Here is a 14187-nt window from a genome sequence, read left to right as displayed (position 1 = left end):
TGCCCAGCCAGAACTTTCTCCCCCCTCACTCCATGCTTTCTCTCAGCTTCACCATAAAAGGGAACGGCACTGAGCCAGGCCGGGGCCGGGGGCTGGGCTGTTGCTCTGGAGCTGTCAGGGGTAATGGAAGCCAGTTGCTTTGCGGTAGAGGGGGGCCAGGGCTCAGGGGAGGCCTCTGCTTCTCGGAGCCAAAGAAAACTCTACAGGAGATGCTATGGGCTCGGGACAGGGGACCAATTTGCCGCCTGTGTGCACTGAGCTGGGGATGCACTATCCCAAAGTGGCCTTCCCTGGCCTGGGACCATCAACAGGTTGTCACCGAGGGCTTCAGCCGGGTGGCTCCTAAACATAATCCCTGCCTTTAGCAGTCTGTAGTTCCCCTGGCCTCCCCCCACCTCACCACCAGCCCCCACTCAATATTTCTCAGAAGCTTGATATTTAGAAAGCCGAGTCCCCTCCACATAACATTGGTGAAACCCCAGACAGGTACTCCCTTATGCATCCCTCAGTAAGCAGTCTGTTTCCAGCTCCTCTCTGGAAGAGTAAGGGTCTAGGTCTTAAGGATTACACATCATATGCTTCATGTCTCCTGGAAATTTGAAGCAGATCCAAGTCCAAACAAACACTTAGGTCTACTGTTGAATCAAAACTAGCCCTCCCTTTTAAAAATAAGCTCTACCTTTAGGCCAGCCCTGGAAGTTAAACTTTCTAGACTGAAAATGATATGAAAGAAAGCCTTGGAAGTGCTTAAAACCAATTGACCCAGGTGCATAGTATCCTAGACTATCAGAGCCGAAAGGGGCCTTCAAAAATCATCTTATGAAGAAAGAAACTGGCCAGGCATGGTGGCTCATACCTGTAATCCCAACATTTTGGGAAGCCAAGGTGGGAGGATCACCTGAGGTCAGAAGTTCGAGACCAGCCTGGCCAATATAGTGAAACCCCATCTCTACTAAAAATACAAAAATTAGCTGGTGGTGCATGCCTGTAATCCCAGCTACTCAGGAGGCTGAAGCAGGAGACTTGCATGAACCCAGGAGGCGGAGGTTGCTGTGAACCGAGATTGCACTCCAGCCTGGGCAACAGAGAGAGACCGTCTCAGGGGGAAAAAAAAAAAAAAAAAAAAGGAAGGAAACTGAGGCCCAGAAGGTAATTGATTTCACCAAGTTTCTAGAAACTGGTGAAACAGCAGTGTCACCTCTTCCTCCTACCTCCACTCCATGTTCCAGGTCAAACTGTGGACTCAGTACGTTGTCCTAGGGTTAGGCACAAGAAGGAAAGGATTTATTTTAGGGCCACCCAGAAATTCATTCACCTCGCAGAACTTCCTGTGCCTAGGTCAGTGAGTCTTTATCAGCTTTGGATGGGTCATTTGGCCCAGTGCCTGGAAGAACTGAAACAAAAAACAGTCTATGAGACTGAACTAGACTTAACTAAGAACTGACAAATATCGAACCAAACTTGGATAAAAAAACTATGTGGGAAGTGAGACAGGCACAGCCTCATCCTGGGGGGATTTGGGAGGATGTGGAGGGAAATGACTGGGGGGCACTTGTGGAGCTCAATCTCTGTGATTAGTGTGAGATTTTCAAGGAAAGGACATGAGGCCAGGATTAGGCTCAGGAGTGAGAAAGCAACAAGACCTGGGAGAGGGGGGACTGGGTTCAGGGAGGTCGGCTACTAAAGTATTAAACCTGGAGGAAGAGCTGAAAGGAAAAGTAAAGTGTATCTCTTTGGAGAAAAGTGGGCTTTTGCTCAAGACTCCCCACAAACTTGAATTCCCATGTGGATTGGCATGACCCAAGGCCCAAATCACTTTTTTTTTTTTTTTTTTTTTGAGATGAGTCTCACTCTGTCACCCAGTCTGGAGTGCAGTGATGCGATCTCAGCTCATTGCAACCTCTGCCTCCCAGGTTCAAGCGATTCTCCTGCCTCAGCCTCCTAGGTAGCTGGGATTACAGGAGTGTGCCACCACACCTGGGTAATTTTTGTATTTTTAGTAGAAACGGGGTTTCACCATGCTGGCCAGGCTGGTCTCCAACTCCTGACCTCAAGTGATCCGCCTGCCTCGGCCTCCCAAAGTGCTGGGATTACAGGCGTTAGCCACAGCGCCAGGCCCCAAATCATATTATTCCCCTTTTCCCTCCCAATATTCAGTCCTCTGACAGAGAGGCTAGACATAAAATGCTCCTTATTGCTAGTGCCCACGGCTGTCCTGACCCTGGTCATGAACTCTTGCTCAGTGAGTGAAGCTGAATGAATGAGTTAATTGCCTTGTAGGGCCAATTGGCACTAGATCCTTGGAAATTACCCACCTTGGAGAAGTTGTAAAATAGATCATGTCCTAGTGCCACCAGCAACTTAGCTTTTTGGGGGGTCAGGAACTCTTACCAATTGCTTTGGAAATTTATGGCTGCCTGCCAATACCACCACCAGCATGTCACTGCCACCATCACCACTATCACTGCACTCTAACTTTAGGCTCCATTGCAGCCTGCTTGCCCACTCAAGCCAGCAAGGGGAAGCATCCTCCCTGGTGAACTCAGAGCCACTGATATCTTTGTGATTTCACAAACATTCATGACAGCTCCTAGGTCTCATCTCCTAATTACATAAAGGCAAATGAAATGCAACCTACTGCAACTATATTTCAAAGCCAACATTTTTCACTTGATACACTTAAATTATACAACAAATTTTTGAATTTCAGAGGGTAGGAGAGGGAATGGCTAACAATTGGGCAGTGACAATATGGCTGGGGTGAGTTTTCAGGTTGCCAGAGGCTTCCTAAGGGCGAAGAGAGGGAGAAGAGCAGAGAGAGAAAACCCATAGCAGCAGCTGGGGCAATTTGGAGGGGAAGTGGGTTGGCTTCCTGCCAGGGCCAGAGCCAGAGCCTGAGCCTAGAGACCAGGGACAAAGCTGAAGCCTTCCACCGAAAACTTCTTTGAAATCGGGATCTCCTGTAAACATTTCCTTCAAATCTCCCTGTGTGCTGATCCCCAGGGCTCTAAGGGGCAACTACAAATTTCCATTTCTGTTTGTTCCAGCATTTACTTTCACCAACCACCCCCCCCTCTTTTTTTTCTGAGTCAGTCTCACTCTGTTGCACAGGCTGGAGTGCAGTGGTGCAATCTTGGCTCACTGCAGCCTCTGCCTCCTGGGTTCAAGTGATTTTCGTGCCTCAGCCTCCTGAGTAGCTGGGATTACAGGCACACACCACCACACTGGCTAATTCTTGTATTTTTAGTAGAGACAGGCTTTCGCCATGTTGGCCAGGATGGTCTCAAACTCTTGACCTTATGGGATCCACCCACCGCGGCCTCCCAAAGTGCTGGGATTACAGGCATGAGCCATCGTGCCTGGCCTAATTTTTGTATTTTTAGTAGAGATGGGGTTTCACCATTTGGCCGGGCTGGTCTCAAACTCATGACCTCAAGTGATCTTCCCACCTCAGCCACCCAAAGTGCTAGGATTACAGGTGTGAGGCACCACACCCAGCCTGACCCTGTCTTTTCACAAACATTTCTCTTAGCCATCAAGGTCACATTCTGGGTCATAGGACATCGGAGACAAGATGCTTCAGAGTTACACTGAGGATTTGATGGCATTCATTCTCATGACTTCCACCTAATGCCCTGCACATTTTGGAAGAATCAGTGGCCCACCATTGCTAACCATCCTGGACACTGGTTTCCACTAGGATGTGTTACTCTCATCTTAAATTCAGTATCTTCAAACTACGATCATTCTTCTTTCCTACAAACCTGCTCTCTTCCCAACTTCCCCATCCTGGCTCAAATGCTGGAATCTTCTCTCGTGTCTCCCTTCATCTGGTCCCTCATTACTCAGGCAGTCACCAAGCAGTCACAACGTTCCCTGCCTATCCATGGTCACTGTCACCACCAGAGCCCGTCTGCATCACTTTGCAGTGTAGAATTTGGAAGGGACTTTAGATGACACATAGACTCCCAGGGGTGTCATGGGATTTGCTGAGTCATAGTGACAGGAGGAGCTGGGGATACATTGCCTGTGCTCTGACACCGTATTCAGCGCTCTCACCCACAATACCTTCTTTCGCGTATGTGTATATGCTTCTACTCAAAAACTTGCAATACAACCTCATAACCAGTCATTTGAGCCTCTCCCTAATTTGTCCACAATCTACCTCTCTGAATTTCGGTCCCATTTTTTCCTGACACAAAAAAAAGAGCTAACGTTTGACTGAGCATTTACCATTTGCCAGGCACTGTTCTAGAATGCTTTACATGCATTGACTTACTTAATCCTCGCAAAGGGGCATGGAGAGTCCTGTTATTCCTGTGTTACAGCTGAGGAGACTGAGACAGACCGCTCTTCCTGAGCCTGAAATCTCTCTCCTCGCCTTGTCTCTGTTCTTGACTCCTGCCCCCCACCCCCGCCCCCACCCCAATGCTGTTCAGCTTTTGTCTCTTCCAGCCTCTCTTCTGACTATCTCCAGCAGCCAGCTGTCTTTTCCCTCCTCCTAGCTGGAACACACATCATCCCTCTGTCCTGCCCCTTGGCACTTTTTCTGTCCTGGCTTGTGATGGTTCTCTGTTTGGGGGCTTGTGTCCCATTCTCCAACAACCTCAGTTGCTCCTTAGTGGACAGCGTCTGGGTCTTACCTATGCCTTTGCTACCTGGGCACCTCCGCAGTGCCTGGCACACAGCATTCTCCTGTCTCCTTTCTGTCTAGTGCTTCTGTTTCTTTCTCCCAAGCATCCCACCACCTGGAGACCCTGGTCAAGCGCTGCGGGTCAGATGGTGACGGAGACCAAGCTTTTAGATCAAGATGGCGCAGGTGGAACTTTCAGGTCAGGCTGACGGCTCTTTGCCTGTCACTGAGAGCTATCAGACTTGCCTCCAGGCTAGGGATTGACTTCCTTTGGTGGTCTAAAGATAGATAGGTCCCGATTTACCTCACCCCCACCCTCATCCAGTTATGGCCTGACCATCACCAAAACAAGCCCATTTTCATTTTCCCAGGACCCATTTTCATTTATCCTTTTAAGAAAGGTTCTTTCTCTTCCTGCCCATGTGCCCTCTACTGCTTGACAGAAGCCTGCTCCCCATTGCCAGGTGCCTTTCTTCCTCTTCTTTTTCTTTTTTTTTTTTTTTTTGAGACAGAGTCTCGCTCTGCTCCCAGGCTGAAGTGCGGTGGTGTGATCTTGGCTCACTGCAACCTCCTCCTCCTGGGTTCAAGCAATTATCCTGCCTCAGCCTCCTGAGTAGCTGGGATTACAGGCGTGCGCCAATATGCCTGGCTAATTTTTGTATTTTTAGTAGAGATGGGGTTTCACCATGTTGGTCAGGCTGGTCTTGAACTCCTGACCTTGTGATCTGCCCACCTCAGCCGCCCAAAGAGCTGGGATTACAGGCGTGAGCCACCACACCCGGCCCTTTCTTCCTCTTCTGTCGTCTGTGGATTTCCCGTCTGCCTCAGTGGAGTCCTTGACCTTTTCCTCCCCGGCCCAGCAGCACATTCTCCTCTCCTCCTTTCTCCCAAGTCACTGACCTGGTATTTAGTGTGCGTTCTCAGCCTCACCATTGACTTGCTGTGTTACCTTGGACAAGTCACTCTCCCACTCTGACCTCAATTTTCACATCTCTAAAAGGAGACTGCTAGACTAGACGGCAAGTGAAGTCCTGCTGAGCCCTCCAAGTTCATTCTCCCTTATCCAGTCAGTCCTTCCCTCCCACCCTCCCCTCTGGGCTCCCTCTCTGGGGCCCTCTCCCCCAGGGGAGGCCTGCTCCAGCCCCAGGGGAGCTGCGGCTCTGGCTCTCGTTCCCAGTCGGAGTGACCAGCCCTGGGCCTCCTTCCCAGCTTCGGCCCTGGCTCCATGTGGCCCATCTGAGAGGCTGGCCTCAAGCCCGGCGGCAACTCCACATTTCTGTTTTTCCTTTTTTTTTCCCTCTTTCCCGGAGTTAACAAGAAGCAGATGTGGCGCACGATGGTTGGAGAGGTGGGGGGAGGAAGGGGGAGGCCAGACCGCCAGCCAGACAGGGGGGAAGGGAGGGGAGCCAGCAGGGAGGAGGAGGCCAGGGCCCGCCCCACAGCCACTCTCGCGCCTCCGAACAGCCACAGGGGCAAAGCCCTGTCACCCCCAGGATCTGGTCATCAGGGAAAGAGGACAGGGAGACCAGAAGAGGGCCAGCTGGGACGAGGGAGCGGACGCCCAGGACGCAACTTCTGAGACGCAGCTCCTGAGACGGGCAGGGACCAGGCGCGGGAGGCCAGAGGGGGCACAGAGAACAAACCCCCTCAGAAGTGAAGAGGAGAGCGGAAGGAACCGAGCGGGGACGGACAGGAGCTGAGGAGGAAAGAGGAGGGGAGAGGGGTCAGTCCAGGCAGCCAAGGAGAAGACGTGTGGCTGGGGGCTGTCGGCAGGAAGCTGGGACGGACGGGACGGGCTCGGGCTGTCCTGTGGAGCAGCAGCATCCCCGGGGCCGGCAGAGGCGCCAGTAGCTGGGCGGGATGAGTCTCTGAGGGCCACTGTGGAGCGCCCCCGCCATGGCCCCCCGCACCCTCTGGAGCTGCTACCTCTGCTGCCTGCTGACCGCAGCTGCAGGGGCCGCCAGCTACCCTCCTCGAGGTTTCAGCCTCTACACAGGGTCCAGTGGGGCCCTCAGCCCCGGGGGTCCCCAGGCCCAGATTGCCCCCCGGCCAGCCAGCCGCCACAGGTAAGAGTCTGGGTCCCAGCCTGAGGCTTGGGTGGTGAGAAAGGGGTCAGAATGCCACCTCCGCCTGGCTGTCTGCCATAGGCTGTGTCCGCTAATGCAGGGCAGAGGGGGAGTGAGAAGCCCATCCATCAGGTGGCTCCTCACATGCCCACCTTCTCACAGGGTCTTTTCCAGGACCCCCTGAACACATATGTTCCCTGGGTCACCTAGGGGGTGCACTCCCACATGCCCCAGGGAAGCTGCCCTGAGGGGAGTGGGCCAGGCCTTCCTGCCAGCTGCCCTCTGTATCCCAGCCCCAGAGCCTCAGGGAGAACTTTTGTCCCCTTCTAGGGCTCCCTTGGCCCCATCCAGTAATCCATAATTCTGACACCACTCCAGCTCTGTTCCCTCCAGCCCTCCAGCCAGACACAGATCAGAGGCCGGCATGAATGGGGCCAGGAGTATAGAACTGCAATCCCCAAGAGAGGCAGGCTCATCAATGGCTTATTCTCTACTTAACCCCGAGCTGGCCTGCCCGTCCTCTCCCAGAGGGGTGGGGTGGAAGCCAGTGTTCAGATCACCCACAGGGCCCGGGCTGGCTATGTGCACACGACATGCCAAACTGGGGACTGAGACGGGCCCAGAAAGGGACACACATGATTGTGTACATTCAGAGGCTCCCTGGGACCCCACCGCCATGAGGATTGACTGCTCTGTGGTTTTCCATTCTGCGCCTCTCCCCATCTTGAAAAATCTTTATCTGCTCCTGCTACACAGGAAAGCGTGGGGGATAGGGAGGGTGGCCGTGCCAAAGCCCTTGCTCTCACTGATCCCCAAGGGCTCTGCATCTTTGGAGCCTTCCTCAGCCTCTCTGGTAGCCCCTGGGCCCTCCTCCAGGGCATGTATCTTTGGTCCTTGGACCCAGAGGGGGTTGTACCTACAGGAACTGGTGTGCTTATGTGGTGACGCGGACAGTGAGCTGTGTCCTTGAGGATGGAGTGGAGACATATGTCAAGTACCAGCCCTGTGCCTGGGGCCAGCCCCAGTGTCCCCAAAGCATCATGTGAGTCCCAGGGCCGGGGAACGGGCCCTTGGTGGGAACTGGGTGAGGGCAGATGGTGGGTGGCTGATTCAGGGAGTCTGTATGAAGCAGGGAGCGAGGGCAGGACAGGGGCTAGGGTCACAGCCATTTTGAGGAGATACTGAGACAACAGTTTGGCTGGTGGGAGACTGCGGGCAAACCTGCCTCACGCGCCAGCCCCAGATGCCTTCTCTGGGATGGCTCAGGCTCAAGCAGAGGAGTTCAAGGTTCCAGCACAGGGCAAGGGAAGGAAGAGCAGGGATTTAACCCTTGGCCAAAAAGCTGACAGCTGTCAGCTGAGCAAGGCCACATGTTGGACAGTAAGAGGGACCCAGCCTGAGGGACAGGCCATGCCCACCAGCAACTGCCCACCCCTGAGGACAGGGACCAGGGTCACTGACAGTACAGGGAGGAATAAAGAGGCCTCCTTCTGCCTCTGCCAGGTACCGCCGCTTCCTCCGCCCTCGCTACCGTGTGGCCTACAAGACAGTGACTGACATGGAGTGGAGGTGCTGTCAGGGTTATGGGGGCGATGACTGTGCTGAGAGTCCCGCTCCAGCGCTGGGGCCTGCGTCTTCCACACCACGGCCCCTGCCCCCGCCTGCTCGCCCCAACCTCTCTGGCTCCAGTGCAGGCAGCCCCCTCAGTGGACTGGGGGGAGAAGGTGAGTGTGGGAGCTGCTGCGAGGGCGGCAAGTTCCAAACGGTGATCCGATGCAATGGGAAATGTGGGGCCAGGCTGCTGGGGGAGTCCCCCGTGCTCCATGTCAGAGAGAAGAGGGGCAGAAGGGTTAGTGAGATCGCAGAGATTCCCTGCCCGTGTGTGTGTGTGTGTGTGTGTGTCTGTCTGTGAGAGAGAGAGAGAGCGTGCAAAAGATGGAGAGACTGAGAAAAAGAAGGCCAAGAAAGAGAAGGTGCTCGCACACGCCCACATGTGGCCAAGATCCTTCAAACAGCTGCAGGAGAAAGGGGCATTCCTTTGAGAAGCTTGGTCCGTGGGGACAGACAGTTGAGACTACAAATCCTAGCATGCATTGCACCTGACTACAGATCCCAGACCCCTCCGTGGCCTCTGGAGACCACAGGTCCCAGCATGCAGCAGTTCCCATGGCTTGCCTTCCCTCCTGCGTGCTGCACACCGGATGTGCTGTTTCCCTGCCCCGAGATAGCCGTACTATAATTATGCAAACAGGAACTCCTGGCCAACTTTCACCGTCCACAGAGCCTCTTCTTTGTCCCCGTGGTGTTGCAGGGAAGTGTCACCCAGTGGTAGCTACTGTTGTGGCATCCAAAGTGCCTCCCTACACTCCCATTTCGCCCCTCTTGACAGCCCCATGACAGAAGAGTGTCATTATCGTTTCACAGAAGAGGAAAGAGTTTCCAAGAAGTTAAGAGGCACGCTGGGCAGGTGGAAAGGACATGGACCTGAGGGCTGGATAGATGGTCTGGGTTTGAAACTTAGCACTGCCATTTATTAAACCTGTGCTCCATGGCCAGGCACCTAATATCTCTGGTCCAGTTTCCCAGCCTATATGATGGGAAGAGTTCATGGTGTCTCCCCAGGGGAGTTATTGAAGAACAGAGCCATGGTTCATATTTGGCCTAGAGGCATTCAGTGAATGGAGTTTCCTTTTTTTCCTCTTGCCAAAATCACCCAAAGGAGAGGCAGAGCTAGCCTGGGCATCTGACCCTTGGTGGAGCTGGGGTGAGCAGGGGCCTTGATCTCTGGGGTCCAGCCCCTCTGCCTTCTGCCTTCCCCTCTCCTCAGGTCCTGGGGAGTCAGAGAAAGTGCAGCAGCTGGAGGAACAGGTGCAGAGCCTGACCAAGGAGCTGCAAGGCCTGCGGGGAGTCCTGCAAGGACTGAGCGGGCGCCTGGCAGAGGATGTGCAGAGGGCTGTGGAGACGGCCTTCAACGGGAGGCAGCAGCCAGCTGACGCGGCTGCCCGCCCTGGGGTGCATGAAACCCTCAATGAGATCCAGCACCAGCTGCAGCTCCTGGACACCCGCGTCTCCACCCATGACCAGGAGCTGGGTCACCTCAACAACCATCACGGCGGCGGCAGCAGCAGTGGGGGCAGCAGGGCCCCAGCCCCAGCCTCAGCCCCTCCGGGCCCCAGTGAGGAGCTGCTGCGGCAGCTGGAGCAGCGGTTGCAGGAGTCCTGCTCCGTGTGCCTGGCCGGGCTAGATGGCTTCCGCCGGCAGCAGCAGGAGGACAGGGAGCGGCTGCGAGCGATGGAGAAGCTGTTGGCCTCAGTGGAGGAGCGGCAACGGCACCTCGCCGGGCTGGCCGTGGGCCGCAGGCCGCCTCAGGAATGCTGCTCTCCAGAGCTGGGCCGGCGACTGGCAGAGCTGGAGCGCAGGCTGGATGTCGTGGCCGGCTCAGTGACAGTGCTGAGTGGGCGGCGAGGCACAGAGCTGGGAGGAGCCGCAGGGCAGGGGGGCCACCCCCCAGGCTACACCAGCTTGGCCTCCCGCCTGTCTCGCCTGGAGGACCGCTTCAACTCCACCCTGGGCCCCTCGGCGGAGCAGGAGGAGAGCTGGCCTGGGGCTCCTGGGGGGCTGGGCCACTGGCTGCCTGCTGCCCGGGGCCGACTAGAGCAGTTGGGGGGGCTGCTGGCCAATGTGAGCGGGGAGCTGGGGGGGCGGTTGGATCTGTTGGAGGAGCAGGTGGCAGGGGCCATGCAGGCATGCGGGCAGCTCTGCTCTGGGGCCCCTGGGGAGCAGGACTCTCAGGTCAGTGAGATCCTCAGTGCCTTGGAGCGCAGGGTGCTGGACAGTGAGGGGCAGCTGCGGCTGGTGGGCTCTGGCCTGCACACGGTGGAAGCGGCAGGGGAGGCCCGGCAGGCCACGCTGGAGGGATTACAAGGGGTTGTGGGCCGGCTCCAGGATCGTGTGGATGCCCAGGATGAGACAGCTGCAGAGTTCACACTACGGCTGAATCTCACTGCGGCCCGGCTAGGCCAACTGGAGGGGCTGCTGCAGGCCCATGGGGATGAGGGCTGTGGGGCCTGTGGTGGAGTCCAAGAGGAACTAGGCCGCCTTCGGGATGGTGTGGAGCGCTGCTCCTGCCCCCTGTTGCCTCCTCGGGGTCCTGGGGCTGGTCCAGGTGTTGGGGGCCCAAGCCGTGGGCCCCTGGACGGCTTCAGCGTGTTTGGGGGCAGCTCAGGCTCAGCCCTGCAGGCCCTGCAAGGAGAGCTCTCTGAGGTTATTCTCACCTTCAGCTCCCTCAATGACTCACTGAATGAGCTCCAGACCACTGTGGAGGGCCAGGGCGCTGATCTGGCTGACCTGGGGGCAACCAAGGACCGCATCATTTCTGAGATTAACAGGCTGCAGCAGGAGGCCACAGAGCATGCTACGGAGAGTGAGGAGCGCTTCCGAGGCCTAGAGGAGGGACAGGCACAGGCCGGCCAGTGCCCCAGCTTAGAGGGGCGATTGGGCCGTCTTGAGGGTGTCTGTGAACGGTTGGACACTGTGGCTGGGGGACTGCAGGGCCTGCGCGAGGGCCTTTCCAGACACGTGGCTGGGCTCTGGGCTGGGCTACGGGAAACCAACACCACCAGCCAGACGCAGGCAGCCCTGCTGGAGAAGCTGGTCGGGGGACAGGCGGGCCTGGGCAGGCGGCTGGGTGCCCTTAACAGCTCCCTGCAGCTCCTGGAGGACCGTCTGCACCAGCTCAGCCTGAAGGACCTCACTGGTGAGGGGACAAAAGGCATGAGGGGACCCCTTTCAAGCCCCTTATTTTTCTTCCCCCTCCCCCGGCCCAGCTTCCAACTCATCTGCTTTCTCCTCGCTTTTCCCAGCATGAATTGCAGCCCCAGCCACTATTCCGGGCATTATAGTTTGCCTGCAACAGATGATGCAAGGTCCTAGCTCCCCGCCCTCCCTCTGGCTGCTCACTAGGCCTGTGGGTGGAGAGAGGATGTTGCTCTGCCAGCCAGGGATCCAGCATATGCAGCAAGGGACCCCGTCGCCCCCTCAGCCTGCAAAGCTCCACCTGTTCCATTCATCTTCTCCCTGTTCATGAAGCCACCACTCACCTTCCTTACCCATTGGAAACTCCTTTTATGGCCCTCCTTCAACTCAATTTTGTCACTGTAGGGCCTGCGGGAGAGGCTGGGCCCCCAGGGCCTCCTGGGCTGCAGGGACCCCCAGGCCCTGCTGGACCTCCAGGATCGCCAGGCAAGGACGGGCAAGAGGGGCCCATCGGGCCACCAGGTATGTGCACTGAGACCCTTGCTGCAGTCAGGGTTGCCACTGCCCCCTCCAACCCTGACCCCCGCTGGCAGCCCCAGGCTTGACATTCCACTCTGAACTTGACAAGGGGAATTGGTTACTACCTGACTGATAAGGGAAAATCAGAGGAAAGTGAGGAGGAACTGTGATAGTCATTGTGTTTGGTTAATGGGTATTAGGAGGCTAACGGATAATGTTGGCCCCACTGCAGTACTGGAGACTAAAGCTGAGTCTATTATAGCTGTCTGGGGTGTGAAAGGCTAGGATGGCCCAGCAGTTGAACAGAACGGACCCTACCTATTCCTGTTTTTCTTGATACCCCAATTCCTGCTTTGAAGTCCACGTAGCACCCAGCACAACAGGAGAGCCTCAGCAGATGTTTGCTGAGTGACTTAGTGAGAGCTGCTTTATTTCTCACTGCTCCCTTTCCTCTTCTCACAGGTCCTCAAGGTGAACAGGGTGAGTGCCTTTCATTTGATTCTGGAGGGAGAAGTGACTAGGGGTTGGAGGATGGAGGTCCTTGGGCAGCCCTGGGCTGGGGATCCAGCAGGGGAAGGGGGCTGGCACTCTGCCCTGAGCATCCCCTTTAACATCCACCCTTTCCGCTCAGGAGTGGAGGGGGCACCAGCAGCCCCTGTGCCCCGAGTGGCATTTTCAGCTGCCCTGAGTTTGCCCCGGTCTGAACCAGGCACGGTCCCCTTCGACAGAGTCCTGCTCAATGATGGAGGCTATTATGATCCAGAGACAGGTAGGCCTGGGAGGGGCTGGGTTGAACGGTTGGAGAAATGGGTGAGGTGTGCAGTGATATCTTCCCATTCTTGCCTCTTCCGACAGTGTGAATCTTTTCATTCTCTGATTTGGGGAGACCCCGGCTCTTTCTTCATTTATTCATTCTCAGCCAGTGGGGAGAAGAAGTAGTCATTCATTCATTCATTCATTCAGCATATCTCTACTGGGGCCTGCTCCTGCCCAGGCACTGTTTTAGGTGCTGGGAATGCATAGTGAACAAAGCCCCCAGTTCCCTGCCGCTTACATTCCAGTGAGGGGAAAAGACCCAGCGGGTCCCTCCTCAGTCCAGGAGTTCTGGTGCGCTCCCCGGAGCTTCCCTGGCACCCCTGACTGCTATCCTTGTCCCCAGGCGTGTTCACAGCGCCACTGGCTGGACGCTACTTGCTGAGCGCGGTGCTGACTGGGCACCGGCACGAAAAAGTGGAGGCCGTGCTGTCCCGCTCCAACCAGGGCGTGGCCCGCGTAGACTCCGGCGGCTACGAGCCTGAGGGCCTGGAGAATAAGCCGGTGGCCGAGAGCCAGCCCAGCCCGGGCACCCTGGGCGTCTTCAGCCTCATCCTGCCGCTGCAGGCCGGGGACACGGTCTGTGTCGACCTGGTCATGGGGCAGCTGGCGCACTCGGAGGAGCCGCTCACTATCTTCAGCGGGGCCCTGCTCTATGGGGACCCAGAGCTTGAACACGCATAGACTGGGGTCCCGCCCGACGTGTCTACGCCGGCTGAAGAGACAGCGGGGTCGGCGGGCTCCTGGGATCTCGCCTGAGACGGGGCACCCAGCCCTGGGCGAGCGCCGCACCCGGGCCCGCAGCGGCACCGCGCCCAGAGCGGCCTCTCCCCACGCCCGGGGCGCGCCGGCTCAGGGAGGCTCGGGGCCGCCCATGCAGACTTTTGGCCTGGCGCGATCCCCCAAGATCCCCTCCAGGGCCGGCCTGCGGAGGAGCCGATCCTCGCACCCTCCACTCCCTCCACTGGCCCTCCAGGCCGATTCCCTGGGCTCCAGGCTCCCCCGCGCGGGCGCCGCCCACCGCCGTACTAAACGATCCAGGAATAAAGACACTTGGTTTTTCTAAAAAAAACTAAACGAACCGTTCTGCTACGGTACGGGGTCGGGGGCTGCCGGGCGTGCACAGGGCACGGGGCGGGAGAGACGACGGCCTCCGGAGGGGACCCCGGATTCCGCACTGCGCTCGCCGCCTCCGCCCGGCTCGGGGCGGCTCGGGGTTGGCTCAGGCAGCAAGCGGCGCCCGCCCTGCTCCTGCGACATCTCCCCCGTGTCACGCCCGTTTCGCCGGCGTCCGCCAGGGGGCGCTCGGCGTTCCCGCCACGTGAGGCTGCCGCCCACCCGGCGGGTCCCGCTGCTCCGCGAAGGAGGCGTGGCCTCGGCTGGGACTAACCGGGGCGGGGC

The 14187-nt window shown here is 57.2% G+C and overlaps 1 protein-coding gene across 1 annotated transcript; it reads left to right on the top strand.

The window, feature by feature from the left end:
• Window positions 1-6013: 6013 nt before the first annotated feature.
• Window positions 6014-13858, top strand: EMILIN1 (elastin microfibril interfacer 1). Its single transcript, XM_054476104.2, has 8 exons — window positions 6014-6699; window positions 7622-7741; window positions 8203-8423; window positions 9527-11455; window positions 11860-11976; window positions 12436-12453; window positions 12605-12742; window positions 13133-13858. The coding sequence occupies exons 1-8, from the start codon at window positions 6530-6532 to the stop codon at window positions 13468-13470; spliced, it is 3051 nt and encodes a 1016-aa protein (XP_054332079.1). The 5' UTR covers window positions 6014-6529; the 3' UTR covers window positions 13471-13858.
• Window positions 13859-14187: the final 329 nt, after the last annotated feature.

The sequence above is a fragment of the Pongo pygmaeus genome, chromosome 12 (genome assembly GCF_028885625.2).
Source record: "Pongo pygmaeus isolate AG05252 chromosome 12, NHGRI_mPonPyg2-v2.0_pri, whole genome shotgun sequence".
Taxonomy (NCBI): Eukaryota; Metazoa; Chordata; class Mammalia; order Primates; family Hominidae; genus Pongo; species Pongo pygmaeus.
The sequence above is the reverse complement of the archived record's forward strand: the minus strand, read 5'-3'. Positions and strand labels throughout refer to the sequence as shown.

Coding starts and splice junctions, on each gene's coding strand:
- EMILIN1 (XM_054476104.2), top strand. CDS start 6,530: ATGGCCCCCCGCACCCTCTGGAGCTGCTACCTCTGCTGCCTGCTGACC. Junction 6,700..7,621: donor CGGCCAGCCAGCCGCCACAG/GTAAGAGTCTGG, acceptor TTGTACCTACAG/GAACTGGTGTGCTTATGTGG. Junction 7,742..8,202: donor CAGTGTCCCCAAAGCATCAT/GTGAGTCCCAGG, acceptor TGCCTCTGCCAG/GTACCGCCGCTTCCTCCGCC.